Genomic DNA, 19,551 nt, shown 5'->3' on the forward strand with positions numbered 1-19,551 from the left:
GTGTTTTTATTTGAAAATTAGCACCATAAGCAAAGTTGTATTTGCAAGTTTTAAGTAAGGAGTAGAATCAAGAAACTCTGGTGAAGATTTTGAGCGACAGCTTAAGAAATAGGGTAACCATTCAAGGAGAGCAGAAAATGCAAATCCAATACAACTGATAATGAAATCAAAGTATTTTTCCAGAGACAGTATCCTTGGTCCTTACAGCTACCCAGTAGAAAGGGATTTGCCTTTTTTGTATATGACTTCTGAAAGTCAGATCTGACTATCTGAATCTAAATTAAGATTGAATTATCCTTTGTTTGTTGTTTGGTTTGTTTGGGTTTTTTTATTGAAGATGCACTGTGGTATTTTTTTCAGGTTTTAGCTTTTTCAAGTCTGGTATATGAGACAATATGCTGAATCTTGCTGTGACATGAGCCTTTTTCTATTGGTTTTATAGCAACATTTGATGCAAGGGAACTGTACAAGAAGTAATAATAAATCTAGTTGCAAATGCTCATTGTCATATTTTTCATGACTGGGTAGAACTGTTTTATTTTTGCATGTGATTCATTTCAAGAGAGGACTGTGTCAAATTCTGCCTTTAAATCATTGAAGATTCACCCTTGGGAAATGCTTCATCACAGATTTGGCAGGAAAATCAGCCTTTGCTTTCTCAGAATTCACCCAGAGAAAGTGCCTTTGTCTGGAAGGAGAGCCAAGCACTTCCTTTTGAGAAAATGCCATACTTCCCCCACTGTTTGTAGGAAGCCTAAACTCTCTTTAAGTGTCTTAGAAGTGAAATATAATATAACTGAAATATTTGTCTTCTCTTCCCTCTAAGGAAATTTCTCAGAGTTCTTCCTCTACCAAGTGAAAACTGGAGTGATTTAGTTGAAGATTGGTGTTGTCACCCTGACCCCTTTGCCAAAAGAACTTTGCACCCTCAACATGGTGACTGTTTTCTTGGAGACACTTTTCTTCTGTTGGATTCAAGAAATGAATCACATGTGCCTGAATCTCCCGTGTGCTGCTCAGATGCTGCACACTGTGTTTCACAGAGTGACTCCAACTTGGTAAAGTGTTTTCTTCAAATAGTTCTTAGGTGAAGTTATTTGGACTTTTTCATTGTAAAGTGCTTTTTTAAACTAGTTTATTTAATTTGTATGTATTACAGAACTGTTCTGAAGGTCATAGGGAGTTGTTGACATTCAACTCTACAGAAGCCAGAAAATGTTCCAGGCTATGTTTTACATTTTCTAAAGCTCACACCACAGTCTTGATACTGACCTCAGTATGCAAGTAGAACGTAGTACTAGTAACAGAAGCTACTTAATTATGTAGTTCTAAACCCAAATATTTTCCCCCAAAATTATCATCAGAATTCAGTAAATTAATAACTGTCATGGGTTAGGTGTTTGTTAAAGGGTAGTGGAGCAAAGAATGAGGTGGAAATTGAATTGGAATTGTTTTGTTTTTTTCTTACACTGTGAGTTGAGGCATAATCCTGACTATGATTAAAGAGAAGTGGTATTTTTTTTCTCTCTTTTTTTTTTAGTTTTAGAAAGAGTTGGAAATATCAGAATGTGTGCTTTGCATTTAGATGTGGCTGACTTAGGTTCTTAAAGGACAGTAAGGAAATTGAGTTTGTTTGCTCTGTCTAGTGAAAGGAACCTGCCATCCTATATTATAGCTCTTCATGTTGATGTTTCTGAGGTGTTCCAGGGTAAGATAGATTCATCAACCAAGTCTTTAGGAAGAAGGCTGTCATTTGGCTTAGAAACATCAAAATTTGATGTTGCCCATCACCATTTGTTGGTGTTTATGTTTCAGTGGTGGGATTAAACCCATGAAGAAAGACAGTTCAGTGCTTTACTTTTGGACATCTAGCACCTGTATGAAAGTTCAAGCAATGATCTTTTTTCTTCTGCCAGAAGAATGTCCAGAAACTCAGGTTCACCAAAACCTACATTTCCATAAAGCCTTTTCTGTTAATCTACTGCTTTTCTGCATTTGTCCTGACAAAGGTTGGGCCTACACATGCTGTATTTTCTCACAATTTGAGGTATTAAACTGTCTACACTGCTGCCTTGGCTATTTGTGTCTGTAAAAATTGATGGCTTATTCTGTAGAGATTTCCAGCATGAAACATTTAATCTCTTAAGAACCAGACTCCCTGATTTCTGCCTGCTGCTTATAGTGATATGTATTATCCCCAGAAAGAGTCACCAGGATTCTTGCAGTTCAGTGGCTGCTGTTGGGGTGCTCCAAGCAACCCCTCTACATGGGGAGCAGTTCTGTCCTGTGGTCCTATCTGCAAGGCTTGCAGCTTGCTCCCTTTGGTTTCTTGTTCCATTGTTCTTTGAAGAACAGAATATGCAGAGAGGAAAATAAGGACTGATATGCTGGAAAGGTATCAGCATGGCAGATGCAGATTCATTTGGCTCAACTCTGTGACAATGGAGTTATTTCTTCTAAGTTTCCTTAAGAAGGAGGTGGAGTAGATGATACCAAATTTCCAAGAGGACAACACTTTCTGCCAGTGCTTGCCAAAATGAATTCTCACATTTCAGTAGTCTTAAAAGAAATCTTAGAACACCAGGAATAAATATGGGAAGAGGCAGTGCTCATGGAGTTCATATTGCATGCTTCTTGATCAAAGAGAATGTTTGTGAGTAAAGGATTGATTTGGAAGCAGAAACATAATAAAAGGATGTGGAACAAAGATTTTATTGAGATGTTGGTTGAACCAGGATAACAGCAGAACTTTTGAGTGAGGGAGGAGGCTGTTTTATGTCAGGGGCATACAGTAGCGGTTTAGTGTGATGAATTTTCATGTTTGCTTCCTTATACTTGCATCGAAGTTGAGAATTTGTTCCTTGTTTGTATCCAATCCCTTTTTCTACATCTTTCACACTTGCAATGAATTCTCATTTCTGTGTTTGCTTATTTCCAGCATCACTCAGTTGCCAAGCAAATGAGCACAACTGTTAGATCCAGCAGAAGCTAGACTAATAAGGAAAAAAACCCTCATACTGGAGCAGAAAATTCTTCCATATGAGTAATAGAAAGTTACAGGCAAGACAGATTGCTATTGGCATAAATGTTCTCATTTTAGAGAATATTGTTGCAGTCTGCTCCAGTATGAAAGTTCCTTTTTAATTGCATTGCAGTTCTTTGGAAAGTGTTTGCCTATGACCAAAATAGTAGCAGGAATGTACCAGAGATGCTTAAACAATCTTTTCCAGACTCCAGTGGGACCAAGACAGCATCCATCCATTGCAAACATATTTTTCACATCTATTAGTCTTCCAGTGTAACATAGTTCTTAAATGTCACATGGTTTTGCAGCATCTTAATAGTATCTCTGGGGGAAAATATCTTTCCTGACACCATATCAGGGATCCTTAGGAATAGGAACAGAAAATATTAGGCTTGTGATCCACCTGCATCTGCAGATTGCCAGCAGCTGCAAGTTGTCAAACAGATAAATTGTTTTAATTAGTTGAGCTAAAACTATCCCTTTTTCCATTGAAGCATGATACACGAAGTTAGTGATGTTTTTAGGCACAGTTCTCAGTCAGCACCTGTAACTACAGTCAGAAAAAAAATACTCAAATTGTAGCTTTCAAGGAAGTAGTGTGTATTCTGTGCTTGTACTGTGCAGTATTTGTACCAGTCTGAAACACTGGCTTACACAAAACCATGTCTGTTTGTCCTTGCTTTTCACACTGAGCAAATGATTTCACTGCATATGTTTGAGAGGACTAGCAAGGTAGGAATTGGGAAAGGGAATAACTGCATATATATGAGTCAGATTCTTTTCCTGATCTCCATAACAAGGAGACTGCACTTCCAACATAGTCAGCTCTCAGGTTGTTAGTTTGATTCTCTGTTTTTGACCATCATTAAGGTTATATATATGTGTACTGCTTTCAGATCAGAGCTCTAGTTGCTACACCCAGGTTAATAAGCCCACACAGAACCAGTTCTGAAGTTTAGACTTTGGATTAAAATAAGAATTGTGCTTGCTGGTTTGATGTATTGAATTTCAATATTAACACTGTAATTAGTAGGAGTCTAATAGGGTAGATTTCATCTGGAGATGAGATCTTCTCCACAGGGCAGTAATAGATGCATAAAGCTAAGGCAAATATTCAGTGATATTCTGGAGAGTGTAGAGACTCCTAGATATTTTTATCCACATTTTTTGTTTTTATTAGACCCTTGATGACATTGCTTGCTCTGAATTTTGAAGACCTTTTGAACTTGTTTATACTTTTAATATGAAAAATGCTTTCCTATAGTGAGTACTAAACTGTATTATGCATCGTGTGACAAATGCCTTCCTGTTTTTTTGATACAAACAGGGTTGGAATTTCATAGCATGAGCTATGAGGGAATATATTTCATTTTTTTTCTGTTTAGCTTTTCCTAAACATTTTTGATTTTAGCTATCTCAATGGTACCCCTCAGTTTTCTGTCTTCCATATGTTTTCCTGCTACATGTATTTTCATGTTACATATGGAAACTGTTTTGCACTTCTGACAGTTATTCTTTGTCAATACCTTTTCTGTATTAGTTTGAATAGAGGGAGAAGGGTTGTTCAAGAACAGAATCCACTGCACCTTTCTGGCATATCCTGCTGTCTTGTGTATTTCTCCTGTTTCCTAGTAACTCAAAATAATCTGCAGACATTTTCTGCTCTCTGCTGAACATTGAACTGGTATTCAACTCCTATAAAACTGTCCACAGTGAACTGTTACTAGAACTTGTTACTGAGTAATGGTAGTCACATTGCAGCATACTATTTCATGTATATATTAGGGAGTACTTAATTTCTGGTGCATTATTTTACCCTTAGCACAATCAAATGTAGTTTATCGTTTTATCATCCAGTCACTCAATATTACAAGATTCTCCTGTTAGCCATTACAGATTGTGCTGTGTGGATATATTGCTAGATTTTAAAATTAGTTTGAAACATGCAAGCAAGTCCAAGTGTAGAAAGCTGAAGTTGTTAAGGCAAATATGTGTGCATGTAAACATAAAGAGGACAGAAACGAGTAAAAAGTTTCCTGTCTGCTCTGTAAATTATGCTAAGCTACGCATTCCGTTTTCAGAATATCTGAGTGACATTTAAATGATTTTTTTTTTTTTGTCCTACAGAAGTCAAAAGAAGATACCAGAGTAATTTGTAAGCGCTGCAAGACAATGCTGGGAGAAACAGTTTCATCAGGTATGAGATATCCAAACAGAACTAGACTTGACTGCATCAACCATTGAGCACTGGAGGTTAAAAACACTGAAGGAAAATAGTTTATCAATAAGGTGCTGTGTTATTCCTGTGTGTTTGTCTCATTCCTTTCTGGAACAGATGAAGTTGTTGCTTCCAGTGTTAGACCTTGAACATTACTTTCAGCAGGAATTTTGGTTGTCTTTGTTTCTGTGGAATATTTGGCTAATTCCAAATCTTTGGAAGACTCAATGCATGATTCCAGTTTACTAGAAATCCCAGTAAAAGTGGAGATTTGAGAAACTACAGGTTGCTTGTTTTCCTGTCAGTTCTACAGAATGAGTGAAAGGTAATTCAGAACTTGATCAGCACAACTAGAAGCTGAAGATTGCTAACAGTCAGCCTGGTTTTGTGGGGAGGAAGCCTATTCAAAGAAACAGGTTATGCCTCATCCTTATCCGATGATGAGCTGATGAGATTATTGGTTTAAAAGATGTAATTATATTGGATCAGCAGGATTTACTTGAAGTGGTGTAAAGAAGAGGGTCTGGCTGTTTTTAAAATTCAGCTATTCTTGGCAGAGAAGCAATGATCAGACTGTTATTAGCAGGATTCATTCTTTCATCCTCCCTCTCTTCCACTGCATCAGTCAGTGTGAGCCTGCCTCAGTTCAGAGATCTGGTGGATATAAAAAAGTCTCAGAAAATGCAAAGCCTGTTTAAGAAATGCCATAAGGTGAGACAGGACAGAAGGTATTCTGTGTCTTCTGTTATAGAATGTTCTGATTGTCCTGTACAGGGATCTGAACAATACAGGCTTTAATGAAACCAAATTTAAGGTACAATGTTTGAAAGCCCTCAAAGCAAGATGTGACTTTGGGAAAGGAGTGCCGGGAAAAGAGCATGAATAACAAGGTCATGAGTAATAGATCAGTGGGAGTAGGGAAAGGCAAACATTATCAATGTGCAGGGATTTGGTATGCACTCTGCACATGGCTGAAGTTAGATAGGATTTCCATTGTTTTGGCCATGTTTCTTCAGTAGTACAGGAGATTTTGGTAGAGTTCAGAGCACAAAAGAGATGGATAATGTAAGTCTAGGCAGAACCATCTCTGCGAAAGGAGACTAGAGAGCAAACTTAGACTGGCATGCTTTGGTGCTTCCTCATGAGCAGGTATCAGTGTTTTGAAGATAAAGCAGGATTAGAGTGCTGTAGCTGTGGAGACCAGGTTCAGCCTTGAGATTCCCTCATGGGCTATTCCTTCCCCCAACTCTCCACATTTACTTGTATGATTTTTTCTTGGGAAATCACAGCTTCTATCCCTCTGCAAGCAAACATCTGAATTCCCAATCCCCTTGTAGCAGTAGCACCAATTCCTTACTCAGGGTAATGGCTGAGGAACTAGAGAGACTGAACTGTCTTTTCTTCCTGTCTCCAAGAACTCACACAGCATGGAGCAGACTTAATTGAATTTAGAGGTAAAATATAACTTCCTAACGCTGAAAATAATATAGAAAGTGTAGTATTTACCTGGAGAAGGGGTTACCAAGCCTTTGGAGGGTTTAAAACAGATGAAAGTGTCCTTCTGAAATATTTGCTTTCATCAAGTTTTAATGATATGTGTGGACAGAGATCAGATCCTTCCATCCTTAAAACTTGTGGACCAAATTAATCTTCCAGTTGTTCACATCTTGAGACTTAGTAGAATGAATTTATGACTCTTAACCTGTTTTGCTGGCCCTCTGGTTAGGCTGTATTTGCAGCACAGACCCAGATCTTCGATGTGATCGTCTTTGACCTGCCTTCCTGGATGGAGGTTAAATTATCTCCTCAAACACTTCCATTTAGTGTGAAAAGCTGTCTTAGTGGAGCTTTTGGTGGACAGTTACATTGAAATTCAGAATGTATGCAGTGTTAACATTGAGTGAATGTGATTTTCGGAAAGAAGTTCCATTCTGCTCTTTGAGCAAAGAAGGAAATTATTCCCCTGTGTGAGCTGTTATTAAAACTGTCTCTAGTGATTCACTGCAGCATTACTAAGCAGCAGAGGGTACTAAAATACTTATGTAAGCTATGCTGATCTCAGTGCTTTAGGAAAGTTCTTTCAATTCATCTTTTGGGTTTGGCTTGAGCTCTTGCTTGCTTGGTTTCACGATGATTGTTCCCAGCATTAAACAAAGATCAATATGAATGAGAAATTGCTGATCTTGTAATTAGCTTGGAGCAGTTTTCTTCAGGCAATGTAGGTTTTTTTGTTATGGTTGCTTACATACTCCTACAAACTCAAGCAAAATATAATTGTCTGCTGCACCTCTTAATTGACTACTAAACAAATACTTGACTAGTGTAGTGATATGGTGACTTACAGTCTAATCTTACTAAGTTGGTTATTCTGTTATAGTTGAAAAATACTTTTTTCATTTTAGGTACCATTAAATATTATGTCACTGAGGTGGTTATTCAATCAGCTGAGGGAGGTTTCAGTCCAACACCAAGGTAACAAAATAATCACATAATTTGCTCAAGTATATGTTTTAAAAGGATTCCAGAAATGCTCTTATGTTGTTGTTTTTTGAATAATTGCATATAATAACAGAGTGCAATTTTATATAATCATCACAGAATTAAGTATTGTAAAGGCAAAGTAGCCTGGATTCACTCATGTGCAGTTTTGCTTGCTCATCTTCGAGTGTGATGCAGGAGATTGTGTGTAATTTGTCACAGTGTCTCACTATTGAGGTGATATGCCAAAATAAAATACTTTTTTATTTTGAACTCTTTAAGTTTGCACAATGTCTGGTGACTTATTATGGAAACAGAAGTCTATTTCATGTAAAGGTAAATTAAGTAAAGTTTGAAATGTTTTATTTGAAGTAAGACTTCTGAATTTTCAAGTAATTCAGTTTGAATTTAAGACTAAGATGAAACAGAACTTGATCTAGCTACCTGGTATCATGTACAATGGTTTAATCACAGTTCTTTCTTTTTGGGAATTTTATTTGAAACATATGCATAATTCTGAATTTGTGTTCATATGTGTAAAATGTAATGGGGAAAATCTTCAAATCTTCTATTCAACCTTTGACAGTTGGTGTCAGCCAAAATAAAGGGTGTAAAGCAATTTAGAATCCTGATCTATTAAAAAAATTTCCTGTTGTAGGAAATAAAAAGTTCTCTGGTTTTGAGTGAGAGGAAGATAAAAAAGCCCCATCTTTCAGTAAAATGTAATTGTAGGATGTAGTGGGATTGAAGTATGAGTTACTACTCATTTACCTGGAGTGCATAGGTATGAATGACTGTGGTTGCTATGAAAACATATAATAATGTGGTTAATTCTTAAACAGGTCTCAGTTTGTACAGAGCATTGTTGCTCAGTGTCTTTTGGAATTATCCTCTGCAAAAAGCACATTTAGATTCACCATAAAAGGAGATAATGGAAAAACCTATATTCTGGTAAGTTTTTAAATCTTCATCTTGGTAAAGAAGATTAACCTATGTATCCCAGTTCCTAAAATGTATTATTTATGGTGTTCATTATTGTATGTTTAAAAAATTACTAAATTCCAGTTCTTGAAGTGGTTCTGAGGTACATCTGTTCAAGTAAGAATATCCACAAGTTTTTTCTCTAATTAGATGTGCACATATAAATTTTATTGATACAGTAATGAAAGTACTACAGATGCACCATAAGTAACACAGAAATAATACTATTTTGTATCCAGAAAATATGGAAAGCTTGAGTTTTAATTTTTTAATCTATATTTCACCTTCTTGCTCCAGCACTTCTCTTTAATCACCAGAAGAGAATCAAATTGTATAGCATCTTTCACAAGCTTTGTCTCAAGTCAGCAGGGACCATTAGTGTAGTAGTACATTGCATTGCAAAGTGAAGTGAAGATAAAAATAAAATTGCCTATTATGCTTAATGTTCTAATGCTGTTAAACTTGGTTAAGCTTGATATTTAGATAGTGACAGCTAGATTCCTCAAACTTTTAAGATGGATAAGAGTTAACTTAATACTGTATACTTGTTATAACCAGAGATGTTTCCTTTTATGTCCAAACTAAATATGGGTATAGAATTTGTATTTTTGCAGTTTATAGAAATAATTCATAGACACAAAGAAATACATGATTAGAGATTCCTGCCCTGGATAAACTTAGAAATGCACTTTCTTGAGGCAATGTAATTATATAAACTGTTGTATATATGCATTGTCCAAGTTCTATGATTTTGGATCATCCAGATGCTGAGGCAAGTGTATATCAGTTGCCTTTAAATAAATTTTAATGCCAAGACAACATTTGTACAACCACTGAGAAATACCTGTTCTGTGATGATAAAATGAAGGTTTCATAAGCATACCTATAATTATATATATTCTAATTGAGGAGTCATCAAAAATCATTGGGATTTTTCCCTTGTAGCTTATCTATTGCCAAGTTGTGTAAAATTCTGGTGCTTAAGTCTAGTAGTTTATATACAGCAGACTGATTATTTTTTTACAGAAAAATCACTTTATTTAGTAGATTGCCATTACTTTTAGCTCTGAGCTGCATTTTTGCCAATGTATTGATTAGAGGAGTAGGCTGAATTAGATAGGGACTGGCTTCTGATTGGCATATTTTCCTTTATATTGGTGAGTTGTTAGTTTTTTGCAGGTGTTTTTAGTATTTAACATCAGAAAGTCCTTACTCCTGTCCAGGGTGAGGTTCTCACTACTGTATACACACCAACAGCTGTTCTGGAGTCATGGGTTAAGTCTTAGGACTCAGAGGCCTTGTGGACACAAGTATAATGTAAGCTCTGTTTATATTAATGATTATCAATAGCTCAACAGTGAAACCTGGGTGCTTGGGGCTGTGAGCACACAGCCAAGTTACACAAGTAGTCTCATCACTGATGCATCATGAACCAGCTGTCCCACTTGTTTGTTTTGAGAATGAGCCAAAGATTCTAGTTCACAGTGTTTGTGCTTACCTACATGAATACACACAGCTGAAACTGTGTATGTGGTAATTATGGTTAAGGTTTCTCACAAGTATTTTTAATTTTTTTAAACCACAAATAGTATGTATACTTATTTTCCTCATTTCCTCTGGATGTATCACTTAACACTACCAATTATGTTATTCACACATACCATAATATGGGTTTCCATTTTTTAAGTTAAACATATTCTGTTGTTTAAGCTATACACTACTTAGGATGTTGGGTTTTCTTTTTTCATTTTTAAAGGATGTCAATTAAAGTTTCTTTGTTTCAGGGAAAAAAAGTGGTACGTACAGGTATCCTTATTTGCCCTGTATCACTGCTCTCTTCACATTTGTGAATCACTTGTCTCCTCTTTTTGCTCTCCTGTTGAAGGGTTCCCTGCCTTGTAGTTGCATGATTTAGAAGCTGAGAATAAGAGGAAGACAGCAAGCAGATAGTGAGATAGGAGGACACAAGAAAAATGGGACATTATTGGTCAGCATAGCAGCATCTCAATAGATACCTATTTTTTCTCTATTGCAAAAAGTGTAGCTTTGAAAGCAGTAAATAACTAGTTTTATGGATAGATACAGGGAATTCATCTCATGGATGGGATCAACCTCATAAGACCGAAAAAGATTACATCTGGAAAAATCAAAAAGTGTGCAATGGTTTGGACTCTTTGAACACTAAGTCTAGTCTTTCAGGATGGAAGGAAAGGTGTTTTTTGGAGTGGGATTAGGCTATAAAGTCTTTTGAAAATAAGGCAGCTTGTATTTCAGGAGTGAGCTGAGAGGAATGGGAAGAAATCCCAAGAAAATTAGTATGTAACAAAATGGGAGAGACCTGTCAGTCTGATTATTGTCCCTGTCTTGAGGGGCATGAGCAGAACCAGTTTGCATTTGTTAAGACTGGAGGTGGGGTGAACATTGCAGTGGTCAAGGAGTGAGGTAATGAGAACCTTGCTGAGACTTGGCTGCCCAGCTCTCTCAGGGAGCTTTATTTTTGTGAAATACAAGGAAATGGCATCTTTACCTGAGCACTCTGAGTGTGACAATGAAATAGCTGTAATGAAAGATGTTTGCATTAGTGACCTGTGTGATGATGAAAGTCATGGTAATGTCTGCAATAACTAGGAAAGAACTAGCAAGGAAAAATAAAAGATTTAGCCATTTTTTTACCCATGTTAAATTCAAATTGATGCCTAATTGTCCACAATTTGATGCTGGAAACTCAGAATGAGATATAGGGAAAGTGATCACAGAATCTAAATCATGGTATTTCAGCTGTTTGGTTCAAGTCCCATGAAGTATAACTGCGGTAGCTTTGTTGCCACTTGTCCCCAAAGAACATCTTTTTAAGTCTCTTGACAAAGTGATTTGAAACCAAAAGAAAACAATGAGAGGAAGATCAACAACAACCCCCCTCCCCCTACTTTTTTCTGATTCTGTCATTTCAGAAAAGGTACTCAATGGCATTGTGAATGAATTCTACACTTTATGTATATATATTTTCTGCAAAGTTTCTTTTCTTACTGGAGTTAATATGGAAGGAATTTTCTTGTGCCAGCTCTGCTGTACAAAGAAGTAGAAAGAAAGGAGAGATTGCACATTGTGAATAACATAGTTGAAAGCACAGCTCAAAATATGAAACTGTTAGCCAGAAATACATGTATAAAATTCTTAGAGTCAACACACTGAGTCTGGGTGAGCAATTGTTCACTCAGATCGAAAGCAAGATAAAAAAATAATTCATACATAAGGAAAAGAATGAAAATGCTGCCTAAAGAAGTAAGTGTAGTTCAGAAGTTGATTTTGCTCATGGCTGGGAATCCTTCCACCCCCAGAGATTCATTTACTTTCTCTATATTGTGTGCTAAGTTATTAATGCAGATCTGTTGTGTTGCTGGTGAAACAAAGACATACATACAAGTTCTAGAACATGATTGTGAGATTGATACTTGTGTGGAAAGAGGTCCATTTCCAATGGACTATGTTGCAAATGAAATGCTTTGGTTGCTTTCTCTGCAGCAGATTGCAGAAGGATTCTGAAAGGAGCAGACAGCTATTGCTACATTGTTCCCTTGTCTTGTTTGAAGGATATTCCCCTGCTGAAAAACATCCCAGGAAGCTCCTTCCACACAGATTTGTTAGAAATTTCAAAAGGAAGAAACTCTGTTCAGTTTGTGTTGGCAGTGGCTTGTGTTTCTCTGTTTCATTTTCTTCCAACACCTCTCCAGCACTTGGCTTTAAGCACCTTGTGTAATGGTCCTAGCTAATGAGGTATATTTTGCAGTTTAGGCTGTAAATGTGTACAGTGAGTTACTAGAGCAAAACTGATGAACAGCGTCTTCCAAAGCCAAATGTGCTTGCTTGTCATCATTCATGTGCATATGCTGAAGTGATTCTCCTCCTCCTATTCTCTCCCAAGGTATCTTTATCAATATATCTCCTTCCTTCTTTATGAAGCTTCCACTGTAATGTCCTGAGCCCTGGGCTCTGATAAATTGTGACTGTCGCATTCAATTGCAACATATACTATGTGTCCTGTTAATGACTGCTTTCTCCCTCCACAGGGGATATCATGTGTCTGCTACATAACATCATGTAACTTGTTTTACTTGAAGCTGATTAGATCATGAGAAGCAGAAGATTGCTCTCTAGTGAGCAACACTGTATAAATCCCATTTTCTATGATAAATATTTCATATATAAACATTTCATACAGGTGCCACTTTTGTAAAAATTGATTTCCATTGTTAACTTGGATCACTTCACTACTGCAAGCTGTGAATTAAGGAAAAGCCTGACTTATTTGTATGGTGTTTAGCAGGAAAGCCCTGGATCCAAGTCAGAACACTGATACCAAATCAAACAAAGATTAAATAAGATCCATAATGGGATGCAAAAAGTTCAGATTTCTCAAAACTCTCCCCAGTAAATATCTTTTGAATTGCTGTGAGCAAATAGGGCTGAAGAGTGCTAGTCCCATTGTGAAACTTGATATTTATTTTCCAAGTGAAGGTCTGCTCCAGCTGTTTGTAAATTTCAACATGCCTTTTAGACCGTATTCATTGTTGTCTTTTTTCTTTCATGTATTAGGTCCATAGAGTCATAACCATCATGCATCTTCTAAAAATCCTCAGTTTTTGGCACTTCAGTGGGCAGTCTTTCAGTTTCCTGTCTTTAGCCCTCAATTGCTCAACACCATATGCTTGACTAATGCCTAAAAATTATGAAATTGGAGAAATAATACATCTGGTACTAAAAGAGATGACTTGGGACTATTGCTTTTGTTCCTACCAAAGGGAATGTGCTAGAGCCACAAAAAGAGGCAGCTTCAATACTGATAAATCAGTATTGTATTACCCTTTTTTCTCCACTAGAAGCTGTGCAGACTCTCTAAATAATAAAATATCAATTTATGTCTGTTAATACTTTGTTGGAAACTTTGTAAAAATGTGGCTTTAGGGTCACAGTAAAGTAACAAATTGAAGTGTATCTAATGTACAGTAAACAAAATTATTTTTCATTTATAGATCTGGCTTTTAAATTCTGACACATTGCTGGTAGAGTCTTTAGGAAGTTCCTCCTCCCACAGTGATTTTACACTGTTTGGAGATATCCTTACACCTAGCTCTGGACCAGTGGGATCCTGGAATGCTCTCAAAGTCCTTTACCAGCCATGCATTCAATGCAGAAATAAGGAGTAAGTACAACCTTTTTTAAACTCAGATTCTGGTATTCATTTGCTTTGGGTTAGTATTTCTTTCACGTTTTTTGGACAGTCTGTTAATCTCAGATATAAACCTCTTTGAATTTGCATATTTCTTAAAATGTTTTTTTAAGCAAAATGCCAGGGGAGTAGTATTTGGTTTCTATTACAGAGAACAACCAGATTGTTGTTAGATTTTTGCTTTTTAATATTAAAATATAGACCAAAGAGTTTTGTTGTTTCTAAGGGCACATGTTGATATTTTTGCTTATGCTGTGTTTACATTCCTGTTCCATGTAGAAAGATTTCAGTCTGATTGCACAGATTCAGGTGGTACTTGAGGCCAGCTGATAAATGAGTTAGTGGAAACAGGTTGAAGTGCTTTGGTTGACTTATTTAATGTGATGCATTTGCATTTAGAATCAAGTGTCATGTTGTCATACAAACATGATTTCTTGATTAGTGCAAGTTCCAAAATTTTCAGATGCCCACATTCTGATAAAAATTATAGCACCTAACCTTGCTGTCTTCTGCACATACACCTGCCTTTGGAGTAAAGGAAAGGTTTCAGAGCCCAGGACCTGCTTCCCATGAGAGAGGAATAAGCAAGAACACCTCCAGAATAGAAAGGGATGAACAGGAGGTCTGCATGTGACCTAGACCCCAGCAGACCCCAGTAGCTGCAAGGGATAAGTGTGCACTCTGGCATCCTGTTTTAGGTCAGAGGGCCTCTTCAGTTGCTGTGAGTCCCTGGGTACACTTGGGTTCTGTCCAGTTCTGGCAGGGCCAGAATCTGAGCTGTGTGATGGGAGGGGAAGCTCCTTTCTTACTTGTGGACACTGCAGAGTCTGTGCTGGCTTGCTGTACCATAGGTTAAAACAGATTAAGGTTAACTAGAAGTATTGTTTTTAATATCTAAATGTAGTAGCACAATCACATATTTGTAAAACATGGCTAAAGAAACAAAACAAAATCTGTACTTAGTTTATGTACACAAGCATAAATCTACTTATTGTGAGATAAATACACGGTTCCATTGTAGCAATTGACATCTTGGGCTTTATGAAATTCTTCCTTGGCAAATGCTGCTGCTAAAGAGAGTCTGACTGATATTGCCTAATAATTCACATTCAGGCACCCTTTCATTGGGATGCACTTGAATATTTTTCTTGAGGGGAATGTTGAGACTTTTGAATGTGATCTTTGTTTCAAGACTTCCAGGGTGTCAGAAGAAATGCATTGTCTCGCTCGAAAACTCATTTTATCCCTCCTTTATTCAGAGCTCGGTTTTGCAATTCTTTGTAATTAACTTAATGCTTAATGCTCTTCCTTGGATACAGAAGTGGTTTTCCCCTTAAATTAGGAATTATGTCCTGTGAACAACACTACAACAGAACTCTCTTTCCTCCGGTAAATCACTGGCATATCTATCACTGTACCTTACATTCACTATTGCTCTAAATGTTAAGAATGCAAAGGAAACAAACATTCAAGTAGGATAAATGTCTGTGGTTCATTACTGGCTGCTGACTGGTAATTACCCATTTGGAGTTGTTGCTGTTTAGGGTGGCTGATCCTGAAGCCTTTTCTAACAATGCTGTGGTCTGAGTTAGGCTGAACATTGCTGTGAAGTTAATTACCTGTTGTGTGGCATCAACAATACTCTGATTTCATGTCAAATTTGTTGATCTATGTTGACCATCAGCTCATTTCCAGGTGGATTGCAGTCTAATGAGCAGCATTCCTGGTTTTTTTTGTGCAGGTTTGTGCCTTTATCAAATGGCATCCTAATTTTGTTCAGAATTTTTTTCCTCCTTGGTCATGGCCATTTTTGTTCCCATCATGTGTCCTGCTGATGGCTCTTCCCAGCTCCGTGTTGTCTGTGGAAGGAAGAAGCATCTGTCTTCTTCCAGTCTCAGGGAGAGCAACTGATATATGGGATAGGAACAAACTGTGAACATGTCACATGGAGCCTCTCTCCATATACCTTTATTTTGGCAAGGAATCTTAACAGCTGTGCTCTGGATATTCTCTGTATATTAGGCTGCTTTGCTTGAGGACATTCAGTAACTTTCAAGACATTGTGAAGTTAAAATAGGGTTAAGTGTATGCACACATGCTACTTATAGTAGTTCTTGTCATTTCTCCTTAGAGCTGTATTCCTCTATCTTCCTGAGGGTAGCCTTTAAGTGTTGTAGTGAGTTGTATCTTACTCCTTCAGCAGTGAAGCAGGGCTAGAAACACTTAGGTGTGTGTTATGTGTGATAACACAAGTTCTGACTAAGTCTGTCTGTAGTTAGGCTTTTAGCCCCTGGGGGAGCTTTATGAAAATTCTTCTACAGCAAATTAATTGAAACAGCATGAAAAAAGTATCTTATAAATGTGTTTGAGTTCCATTAGAGAAGGACACCTCATGTATTTTCTGCTCTGTCCTTTATGGATCATGTGCATGTGATTATGTTGGTTCCCTCTGCTTTTCTCTCAACAAGGCTACTTTTCTCCACCTACAAATCTGCTGTGCAGACAGAAGAGGTCTTCCTTTCAAGTAGCAGGTTCTTGGCAAATAACACCTTATGTAAACAGCCTTAGCTGCTGGGAGTGATAATAGTAAATACTGTTGAAGTGAGAATGTTGTAAAAATGTATGAAGAAAATTGAAAATGTGGTTCCATGGCAATTTGACCATAACTTGATCTCACAAAATATATGTGAAGGTACAGTGAGAGGAGAATTGCACTTTTCCCTTTAGAGTAGACTGCTAGGCAAAGCTTTGTCAAAAGGTTGTTGATAGATTTTTGTATCCCATGTGCATCTCTGAATGGTTTACAGCTTTTGCAGAAACCTTTTCCTATATAAAAATTTGCTGCTTATAATTTGGGGGTTGAAAAATTACTTCCAGAAATTGTGCATTTTATTAGCTTTAGAGGGACAAGAATAAGCTGGAAAATTGAGTTTGTGGCTGAAAACCTGGAGGGTTTGAGTCCTAGTTTTTTATTAGTCCTAGCTTTTATTACAGTCCATATATAGTTAGCTGTTTATGAAGCTGTTATTGATGTATTCCAGAATGTTGTTTATTGCTCCCAAGAATGGCTTTCATTCTATATATGACCCTAGAGTAATTCACTTCTCATAAAAACATCAAACTGTGTCCTTTTTCACTGATTTTTGAATGTCTGAGATTTTCAGTTTTTCAGTGACTCTTGCCTGTAGAAAACACATGGGACCACATAGATCAATATTTGATTGACTGAGGAGTGACCAGTGTTTCTCTGGTTTGTGCTATCTGTAAGCTGATTTCTCTATCTGGAATGATTAAAAGAGTAGATGTGATTGTAAACAGAACATGAAAGGTCTGGTTTGTTTCAGATTTATTTTTTTTTCTGTTCCCTTCTTGAATTATTTCATGGTATCAAGTTAAGAGAACTGACACCGTGGGTGGAGTGAGTTACCTTAGAAGAGATGTCTGAACAGTCAGGCAGAAATTTTTAAAAGACAGAGTCTGATGCCAGTCAGGGTTTTGGGACAGGAAGGAAAAGAATACCTCTCAGAGTTTGATAGACATGTGGAAGCTATAAGCCTCATGAAATTTGAGACAGCAGACTGCTCTTCAGTAGCATCCTTCCTCACCTCTGAGAAAAAGTGTACACAACTTTTAAGTATAACTTTTGGTAGAAATATCCTGACTTTCCTGTTTATTGAAACTACACCTGCCAGGTGCAGCATCCCTTTGTGGTAGTTACTTAGGAACTTAGTTCTTGCTCTTAAACACAGACCTGATATATCTTTCTGCTCTTTGGAGCTGTTGTATTTTTGGTATCTAATCTTTGCTATTTAAAATTAGAAGTACTAATTGAAGTAGATAAAACTGTTGGAATAAACTTTTTGTCTACTGAACAAATTCTCCTATTTTTTCTCAAAAATTTGACTCATTTTATCATTCCTGCTGAGCTTTTTACTTAGGTTGGTTTTTTTTGTTCATCTTTTGAAATTTCACATTGAAGTCAGAGGATGAAGGATTCTTACTGCTTTTTAAAATGGGATTTGTAATCCCAAATTGCTTATCCATTTGTTGATTATCTGACTGGTAGCCTGCCTGTCTTCTTGTGTATTGTGAAAAATGCTGTTGTATTAGTAGTTGTCTAGCAGGGTACTGCTTTTGTTCTCTGCATTAAAAGTGTTAAATGCTATCTACAGAATAATTGGCAATATAAAAATATGAAATTGACTAAGGGCTATTGCTTAACTACTTCTTATGGTCTAATTTTTTTAAAGAAAAGACAGATAAATATTTCTTTATGATCTCTGATCACAAATATGCTTTTGAATCAGGATTTGTGATTCAGTAATGTGGTAAAACAAAAAATAAATTTTAGGCTTTTACCTTTTTCCCATATTCTTCATATTTATTTGTGAAACACTGCAATTCAGGTAAGCACAATTTTGGTACTTTTCGTGTGTCTTTGACTTATCTTGCTGTAGTTCAGCTCTTTGAGGAATATTAGGATTGGTAATAAGAGAAATGTCAAGTTGGGTGGCAAAAAATTGTAAATTAAAAGCAGCAAGACTACCTGAAACCAATTTAAAATGTGTGTCAGAAACAACTGCCTTGCCAGGTAGTTAACACCTATAGGATGATAGGAATGTAAGAAATGCCATGCTGGGTCAGAACACTTTAGCATGTTCTGCTTAGTTCTGTATCATCCCTCCAACATCCAGAAATGTTCTTCAGAGTAGTGTGTGAGCACTTTCCTGTAGTGCTCAGCTCTGTGCTTGTGTTAAAGATGTCAGAGGATACAGCCCTGCCTATTTCCTTTATTGTCTGTTCATTCACCTTTTGGTCATGTGTTTGTATAAATACTTTTTCGCCTTCTGGTGCTGTCTGCCCCCACAATCAAGTGACAAGTTCCAGAAGTTCACTGCTGATGTGTAGTACTCTTTTAACCTCCCATGAAATTACATCCTGCTAGATTTTGGGTGGGGATTAGCAAACAATTCAGAATTCCCACCTGCTAAATGGACATGGGGATCCTAAACTACAGCATGTAGTGTTCTTGCTGATTACAATTAGGGGCTAGACTTATGTGCTGGAAGGAAATCAATGTCACATCTACTCAAATCTTACTATATATATGTATAGCTCTCATTTTGCTTTCCTTGTAACACTGCTTTTTTTAAAACCGGGTAGCCTAAATATGATAGTGCTGATCCGGTGAGGGTAATTTTATACCCATACATCAAACATAGCAGATTTCCACTTGAATGCTTGCAGTTTGTTTCTCATAGACTTATAAAGACTGTTGGGTTTGCTTGGGAGCTGTAAGTACTCAACTCCTGTAATGCCTTTAAAATGACGGGATCTATTTGAGCAGGCAGGAATCAAATAATGAGCCAAGAGTGAAAAAGCAAATCTTATAAAAGCTTATTGGACAGATGGTTGACATTAACTACTTAAACTTCAAACCTTGATTTATTTATTGGATTTTAGTATCTTGGCCTATTTTAAATTAATTAGCATTTGTTGTTTCTATTGTATTTCTCCATGACAGGCTGTGTAAACTAACAATACTTTACGATTTAAGCTGCCACTTTTACTTGAAATATTTTTGAATTGGTAAGGCTAAAGCAAATTGGGAGTGTATGACTT

The 19,551-nt window shown here is 36.8% G+C and overlaps 1 protein-coding gene across 1 annotated transcript in view; it reads left to right on the forward strand.

Annotated features, from left to right (window-relative positions):
* Positions 1–19,551, forward strand: part of UBE3D (ubiquitin protein ligase E3D) — a 76,309-nt gene that overhangs the window by 6,134 nt on the left and 50,624 nt on the right. The window contains exons 4-8 of the mRNA XM_058801511.1: positions 827–1,058; positions 5,153–5,222; positions 7,646–7,715; positions 8,564–8,672; positions 13,733–13,902. Coding sequence (XP_058657494.1) covers positions 827–1,058; positions 5,153–5,222; positions 7,646–7,715; positions 8,564–8,672; positions 13,733–13,902 — 651 coding nt within the window. The remainder of the gene's footprint in view (positions 1–826; positions 1,059–5,152; positions 5,223–7,645; positions 7,716–8,563; positions 8,673–13,732; positions 13,903–19,551) is intronic.

The sequence above is a fragment of the Ammospiza caudacuta genome, chromosome 3 (genome assembly GCF_027887145.1).
Source record: "Ammospiza caudacuta isolate bAmmCau1 chromosome 3, bAmmCau1.pri, whole genome shotgun sequence".
NCBI lineage: Eukaryota > Metazoa > Chordata > Aves > Passeriformes > Passerellidae > Ammospiza > Ammospiza caudacuta.